This window comes from Carettochelys insculpta, unplaced genomic scaffold (genome assembly GCF_033958435.1).
Source record: "Carettochelys insculpta isolate YL-2023 unplaced genomic scaffold, ASM3395843v1 scaffold_0040, whole genome shotgun sequence".
Taxonomy (NCBI): Eukaryota; Metazoa; Chordata; order Testudines; family Carettochelyidae; genus Carettochelys; species Carettochelys insculpta.
Window position 1 is genome coordinate 297601 of NW_027439077.1, and position 7980 is coordinate 305580.

General features: G+C 64.8%; 1 protein-coding gene across 3 annotated transcripts; it reads left to right on the forward strand.

Annotated features, from left to right (window-relative positions):
• On the forward strand, nucleotides 1-6965 carry TMEM107 (transmembrane protein 107). Of its 3 annotated transcripts, none has more exons than XM_074983176.1 (6): nucleotides 1-67; nucleotides 1950-2079; nucleotides 3425-3492; nucleotides 4336-4436; nucleotides 4888-4984; nucleotides 5672-6965. In XM_074983176.1, the coding sequence occupies exons 2-6, from the start codon at nucleotides 1993-1995 to the stop codon at nucleotides 5739-5741; spliced, it is 423 nt and encodes a 140-aa protein (XP_074839277.1). In that variant the 5' UTR covers nucleotides 1-67; nucleotides 1950-1992; the 3' UTR covers nucleotides 5742-6965. The 3 variants fall into 3 exon arrangements, with proteins under 3 accessions (XP_074839277.1, XP_074839279.1, XP_074839278.1); XM_074983178.1 differs by lacking the exon at nucleotides 4888-4984 and adding an exon at nucleotides 5473-5569; XM_074983177.1 differs by lacking the exon at nucleotides 1-67 and having other exon boundaries at nucleotides 1824-2079.
• The last annotated feature ends 1015 nt before the right edge of the window (nucleotides 6966-7980 follow it).

Here is a 7980-nt window from a genome sequence, read left to right on the forward strand (position 1 = left end):
GACGACGACGACGACGGCGGCGGGGGGAGGGGGCGCGGAGTCGGCGCGCGCGGGAGCGAGGCTGGGGGTGGGCGCGCGGCGGCAGCTGTGGGGGAGGGGTTACCTGGGGGGGGCTACAGGGGGCAGGGGGAGCTGTGGGGGAGGGGTTACGTGGGGGGAGCTGTGGGGGAGGGGTTACATGGGAGGGTTACGGGGGCAGGGGGAGCTGTGGGGGAGGGGTTACCTGGGGGGGCTACAGGGGGGAGGGGGAGCTGTGGGGGAGGGGGTTACCTGGGGGGGTTACAGGGGGAGCTGTGGGGGGGGGTTACATGAGGCAAGGGGGAGCTGTGGGGGGAGGGTTTACATGGGGGGGCTACAGGGGGGAGGGGGAGCTGTGGGGGAGGGGTTACATGGGGGGTTACATGAGGTGAGGGGGAGCTGTGGGGGAGGGGGTTACTTGGGCAGTTATGGGGGGAGGGGGAGCTGCAGGGGAAGGGGGTTACATGGGGGAAGGGGGAGCTGCGGGTGGGGAGGGGGAGCTGTGGGGGTGGGGGTTACTTGGGCAGTTATGGGGGGAGGGGGAGCTGCAGGGGAAGGGGGTTACATGAGGTGAGGGGGAGCTGTGGGGGAGGGGGTTACTTGGGCAGTTATGGGGGGAGGGGGAGATGCAGGGGAAGGGGGTTACATGAGGGGGAGCTGTGGGGGTGGGGGTTACTTGGGCAGTTATGGGGGGAGGGGGAGCTGCAGGGGAAGGGGGTTACATGAGGCAAGGGGGAGCTGTGGGGGAGGGGGTTACTTGGGCAGTTATGGGGGGAGGGGGAGCTGCAGGGGAAGGGGGTTACATGAGGTGAGGGGGAGCTGTGGGGGTGGGGGTTACTTGGGCAGTTATGGGGGGAGGGGGAGCTGCAGGGGAAGGGGGTTACATGAGGTGAGGGGGAGCTGTGGGGGTGGGGGTTACTTGGGCAGTTACGGGGGGAGGGGGAGCTGCAGGGGAAGGGGGTTATATGAGGTGAGGGGGAGCTGTGGGGGTGGGGGTTACTTGGGCAGTTATGGGGGGAGGGGGAGATGCAGGGGAAGGGGGTTACATGAGGTGAGGGGGAGCTGTGGGGGTGGGGGTTACTTGGGCAGTTACGGGGGGAGGGGGAGCTGCAGGGGAAGGGGGTTATATGAGGTGAGGGGGAGCTGTGGGGGTGGGGGTTACTTGGGCAGTTATGGGGGGAGGGGGAGATGCAGGGGAAGGGGGTTACATGAGGTGAGGGGGAGCTGTGGGGGTGGGGGTTACTTGGGCAGTTATGGGGGGAGGGGGAGCTGCAGGGGAAGGGGGTTACATGAGGTGAGGGGGAGCTGTGGGGGTGGGGGTTACTTGGGCAGTTACGGGGGGAGGGGGAGCTGCAGGGGAAGGGGGTTATATGAGGTGAGGGGGAGCTGTGGGGGTGGGGGTTACTTGGGCAGTTATGGGGGGAGGGGGAGATGCAGGGGAAGGGGGTTACATGAGGTGAGGGGGAGCTGTGGGGGTGGGGGTTACTTGGGCAGTTATGGGGGGAGGGGGAGCTGCAGGGGAAGGGGGTTACATGAGGCGAGGGGGAGCTGTGGGGGAGGGGGTTACTTGGGCAGTTATGGGGGGAGGGGGAGCTGCAGGGGAAGGGGGTTACATGAGGTGAGGGGGAGCTGTGGGGGTGGGGGTTACATGGGGGGGTTTTGGGGGGAGGGGGAGCTGTAGGGGGAGGGGGCCAGGAGGCTCCATTGGGGGTGTAGTGGGGATGGGGGGAGATGGGGTGCTATAAGGTGGCACCGATGGGGATGGAAAGGGGGCTTCCCGGGGGTGTGATAGAGACAGGGGGCCCATTGGGGACAGTAGGGTAGAGGAACAGCCATGGGGAGTAATTGGTGGTTGGCAGTTCAGCTTGGGACTCATGGGGGGGGGGGGTCTTTGATCACCCCAATCTAACTTCTTTGCACCCCGTGGCTAGGCCCTGAGTGGATGACGCTACCTTTGCGGGGGGGCACGGACCCATGGCGCTGGTCAGTGGGCTGGTGCCTGCCCGTTTCCTTACCCTCATGGCCCATCTCGTCATCGTCATCACCATCTTCTGGTCCCGGGTAAGAGACCCCAATGGCGCCCCCCCAGGTGATACGCACGATGTACACCCTGCACACTGGTCTGTCCACCCGATGACGTACACCCATGTGACTCCCACAGTCTACACCCGGACAGCACAGCCGCCTGTCCACCCTGACGACGTGCAGCCGTGTGACTCCCACAACCTATGCTTGGACAGCACAGCCACCTGTTCACCCTGGTGACATACACCCATGTGACTCCCACAATCTACACCTGGACAGCACAACCGCCTGTTCACCCTGGTGACGTACACCCATGTGACTCCCACAATCTACACCCGGACAGCACAGCCGCCTGTCCACCCTGACGACGTGCAGCCGTGTGACTCCCACAACCTACGCTCGGACAGCACAGCCACCTGTTCACCCTGGTGACATACACCCATGCGACTCCCACAATCTACACCTGGACAGCACAACCGCCTGTTCACCCTGGTGACGTACACCCATGTGACTCCCACAATCTACACCCGGACAGCACAGCCACCTGTCCACCCTGACGACTTGCAGCCGTGTGACTCCCACAACCTACGCTCGGACAGCACAACCACCTGTTCACCCTGATGACATACACCCATGCGACTGCCACAATCTACACCTGGACAGCACAACCGCCTGTTCACCCTGGTGACATACACCCATGTGACTCCCACAATCTACACCTGGACAGCACAACCGCCTGTTCACCCTGGTGACGTACACCCATGTGACTCCCACAATCTACACCCGGACAGCACAGCCGCCTGTCCACCCTACGACTAGCAGCCGTGTGACTCCCACAACCTACGCTCGGACAGCACAACCACCTGTTCACCCTGATGACATACACCCATGCGACTCCCACAATCTACACCTGGACAGCACAACCACGTGTTCACCCTGGTGACATACACCCATGCGACTCCCACAATCTACACCTGGACAGCACAACCGTGTGTTCACCCTGGTGACGTACACCCATGCGACTCCCACAATCTACACCTGGACAGCACAACCGCGTGTTCACCCTGGTGACATACACCCATGTGACTCCCACAATCTACACCTGGACAGCACAACCGCCTGTTCACCCTGGTGACAAACGCCCATGTGACTCCCACAACCTACACCCGGACACCATTCCTGGGTTCTCTCCCTGGCGCTGGGAGGGCAGTGGGGGCTGGTGGTTAAAGCAGGGTTCCGGGAGCCAGGACTCCTGGGTTCTCTCCCTGGCATTGGGAGAGCAGTGGGGGCTAGTGGTTAGAGTGCGGGGGCTGGGAGGCCGGCATCCTTTTCCCTGCTTTGGCTGTACCCTCCCTGCCCGATGTCATCCCCTCTGTTCCAGGAGAACAACGTCCAGGCCTCCCTGCCCCTGCAGTACAGCCAGCAGCAGTACGAGCGCCAGGATGTGGAGTGAGTCAGCTGGGAGGACCTCAGCCTGGAGGGGTGGGAGCTGGGGTGATGGGGGACAGTTAGAGCAGGGGGTGGGAGCCAGGACTCCTGGGTTCTCTCCCCGGCGCTGGGAGGGCAGTGGGGGCTGGTGGTTAGAGCAGGGGGTGGGAGCCAGGACACCTGGGTTCTCTCCCCGGCCCTGGGAGGGCAGTGGGGGCTGGTGGTTAGAGCAGGGGGTGGGAGCCAGGACACCTGGGTTCTCTCCCCGGCCCTGGGAGGGCAGTGGGGGCTGGTGGTTAGAGCAGGGGGTGGGAGCCAGGACTCCTGGGTTCTCTCCCCGGCGCTGGGAGGGCAGTGAGGGCTGGTGGTTAGAGCAGGGGGGCCGGTGGTTAGAGCAGGGGGTGGGAGCCAGGACTCCTGGGTTCTCTCCCTGGCACTGGGAGGGCAGTGGGGGCTGGTGGTTAGAGCAGGGGGTCGGGAGCCAGGACTCCTGGGTTCTCTCCCTGGCACTGGGAGGGCAGTGGGGGCTGGTGGTTAGAGCAGGGGGCCGGGAGCCAGGACTCCTGGGTTCTCTCCCCGGTGCTGGGAGGGCAGTGGGGGCTGGTGGTTAGATCAGGGGCTGGGAGCCAGGACTCCTGGGTTCTCTCCCCGGTGCTGGGAGGGCAGTGGGGGCTGGTGGTTAGAGCAGGGGGTCGGGAGCCAGGACTCCTGGGTTCTCTCCCTGGTGCTGGGAGGGCAGTGGGGGCTGGTGGTTAGAGCAGGGGGCCGGGAGCTGGACACAGGCTGGACTGGCTCGGTAGTGGGGTTTGGCAGGGCTGCTGGGGTGGAGGCCGGGGCTGTGTAACCCTGTGTCTCCCTCCCCAGGCTGGTGGTGGCCCTGTCGGTGACGCTGGGCTTGTTTGCCGTGGAGCTGGCCGGCTTCCTCGGGGGGGTGTCCATGTTTAACAACATGCAGAGCCTGCTCTGTATCCTTCCGCATTGCTGGGGGGGGGCCTGAGCACTGACCCCCTGGACCTGCCTGCTTCACCCCCAGATCGGTGACTGTCATCCCCAAGGGCACCACTTGTGGTCAGAACTGGCCAGCTTAGGGGGCAGGGAATGGGGCAGGGCCTGGCCCCTCTAGGGGCATCAGCTCCCCCCAGCCTAGGGCAGGACTGGCCAGCTCAGGGGCAGGGAACGGGGCAGGGCCTGACCCCTCTAGGGGCGCCAGTTTCCCCAGGCCCAGGGCAGGACTGGCTGGCTCAGGGGGTGGGAATGGGGCAGGGCCTGGCCCCTCTCGGGGCGCCGGCTCCCCCCGGGCCCAGGGCAGGACTGGCCGGCTCAGGGGGCAGGGAGTGGGGCACCCGCTTTCCTCACCACCTGCATCTCCCCCCGCACATCCGTCCCCGTGGTTGCTCCCTGACCCGGCTCCCCCAGCCACCGGGGCGCACGGCTCCGCCGCCCTGGCCCTCCTCTTCTTCCTCTTCCAGCGGTGGGAGAGCAGCTACTACTGGTGGATCTTCGCCTTTTGCAGGTCAGTGGCGCCCCCTGCAGGAGCCTAGAGCGTCCCTCGGCCCGGCCCGGCACAGCACAGCGCGCCGGAGATCAGCGCCCCTGCCCCATTCCCTGCCCCTGAGCCGGCCAGTCCTGCCCTGGGCCTGGGGGAACCAGCGCCCCAAGACGAGCCAGGCCCTGCCCTATTCCCTGCCCCTGAGCCAGCCAGTCCTGCCCTGGGCCGGGGGGAGCCGGCGCCCCTAGAGGGGCCAGGCCCTGCCCCGTTCCCACCCCCTGAGCCAGCCAGTCCTGCCCTGGGCCGGGGGGAGCCGGCGCCCCCAGAGGGGCCAGGCCCTGCCCCATTCCCTGCCCCTGAGCCAGCCAGTCCTGCCCTGGGCTGGGGGAACCGGCGCCCCTAGAGGGGCCAGGCCCTGCCCCATTCCCTGCCCCTGAGCCAGCCAGTCCTTCCCGGTCTCCCAATGCCCGGGCTGTCCCCAGTGTGTTATTTCCCTGATGGCTGCTCCCCAGCACTAGCCGCCCACTGCAGTGCCTCCATCTGCCTCTCCTTCTTCGTGATGGAGCGCTGGGAGAGCGCCACCTACTGGTACTTCCTGGCCTTCTGCAGGTAGCCGTCCCCCGGCGGGAGGGATGGGGTTGGCCCCAGAGGAATCTCCTGCCCCTGGCAGAGCCCCCGGCACTGACCCTGCCCACCCTTGTGCCCCACCAGCGCCCTGCCCGCTGCCTTCGAGATCCTGCTCTTCGTGTCCGTCTTCGGTTTCAAGAGGAAGCCCCTGTGAGGCCGAGCCGGGCCCCTGGGGAGGTCGATGCCGTTGGTCCTGTGGGCTTGGAGCTCGGCCGCCTGACACTACAGCCCTGCACACCCGACGCTGGATGGGGCGGCTGGGGGTTAGGGGGCTGCATGGGGTGGGTAGGCGCTGATGCTCTGCCTGTAGGGGAGGGGCTATATTAGCACCACAGGTGTCTGCAGTCCCCCTAGTGTCAACAGGCGGTACTGCACACTGTATTGGCCCTGGGTGCTTGTAGCACCTCCAGAGGCAACAGGCGGCGCTGTGTGTCATATAGCCTTGTGGGCGCCTGTAACTCCTCCAGAGGCAACAGGCGGTGCTGTGTATCGTATAGCCCTGTGGGCGCCTGTAACATCTCCAGTGGCACCAGGCAGTGCTGGGTGCTATATTGGCCTGTGGGCACCTGTGGTGCCCCCGCGTGTAAGCAGATGGTACTGCAAGCTGTACTCCTGGGTACAGCAGGCGTACTGCACCCAGTGCCCCCCAGGAACATCCCCAGTGGCATCAGGTGGTACTGCACACTGCATCATTGCATTGGCCCATGGGCGCCTGTCGTGCCTCCAGTGACAACAGGTGGTAGTGCACGCTGTATCTGCCCATGGGCGCCTGTAGCTCTCCAATGACAACAGACACTAATGCACGTTATATCTGCCTATGGGCGCCTGTAGCGCCTCAAGTGACAACAGGTGGTACTGCACGCTGTATCTGGTCAGAGGGGCTTGTAGCACCTCCAGGGACGACAGGGTGTAGTGCACATTGTACCTGCCCACAGGCACCTGGAGCACCTCCAGTGACAAATGGTGCTGCAAGCTGTCTTTCCCTACAGGCACCTGTAGGGTCCCCAGTGACAACCGGCAGTAGTGCACACTGTATCTGCTCACGGGCGCCTGTAGCATCTCCAGTGACAACAGGCTGTAGTACACATTGTATCTGCCTGTGGGCACCTGTAGCGCCTCTCGTGACAACAGGCGGCACTGCATGCTATATGTGCCTACGGCGCCTGTAACACTTCCGAGGAACCCCCAGTGCCAACAGGCGGTACTGCACCCTGCGTCAGCCCCCTGCCCAGCAGCGGTCGGATCTGTGGGGCAGACGTCCAGGCAGCAGATGGCCCTGCGAAGAGAAGAATTCCTCCTTTGTATGAGTTTCCTCCCCCTCCCCGGAGCCGGGGCTGTGGAGCAGGCTGCGCCCGCTGAATAAAACAATCTTCTCTCACCAGAGCTGGGGTCCGTTACCGCGCCATTGGCTGGGGGGGGCAGGACTCTCCCCATGGGAGGTTGCAGAGGTGATCCTCAGAAGGGGTGACTCAGCTGGGGGGGCTGGCCCCAGGGGACGGTGTCCTGGCTCAGGGGGTGGGTTTGGGTAATGAGCTGTGGGGCAGGGTCAGCCCCATCAGCCGTACGCTGCTCCGTCCCTCCCCCCCATCCGCCCAACCAGAGTTCCCTCGATTTCTCCCCCACCCCGGGTGGGATTAATTTTATGAGGGGCACCGGTGTGGAGAGAGCGTGCCGTAATCCTGCCTTCTCCGTGCACGGCCCGTCTGGCCAGCTGCCACCCCACAGGGGTCCCATCCCTGCCCCCAGCTCACCAGTGTGAGCCCGGGTGGGGGCGTTCCCGGGCTTTAGGGTGCAGCTGGTGCAAGGACCCTGGTCTCCCACCCCCATACCCCAGGTACACCGGGAGAGACAGCCGCAAACACACCCGGAAACAGCCCTGCTTTCCCACATCGGGACCCCGATCTCCGTCGGCACGGCAGCACCCAGCACAACTGGTCCTTGAGTGGCCTCCACCGCCTGACATGCAGGGGTTACAACCGGCTCTGGGGTTGCTGCCCAGTCAGTCGGTGCCATCGGGTGACAGGAGCACAATGGGACTCAAGCACCCCAGGAAAGAGGCCAGAGATGCTGGCTGTGATGGAAGGGGGGTGTTGTTGGGTGGGGCGGGTCCAGAACTCCATGGAGCAGGGCGAGTGATGGGGTAGAAGTCACAGGCACCATCAGCTGCGAAGAACTGGCGCTTCTTTTCTGGGAATTACGGGCCCACCGTTGACGCAGCCGGCACGGAAAAATATAGGCGGTTCTTTCCGGCCGTATGCAAATATCTGCCGCGGTGCATAGTGGGTGGAAGATATCTGGGCCGGAAATGCAAACCGGGGGAGGCGACGGGGTGGGGGGAAGGCTCCCCAGAGGTTACATCAGAGTAGAGGGGAGCCCCATCTTGGGGGCGAAAG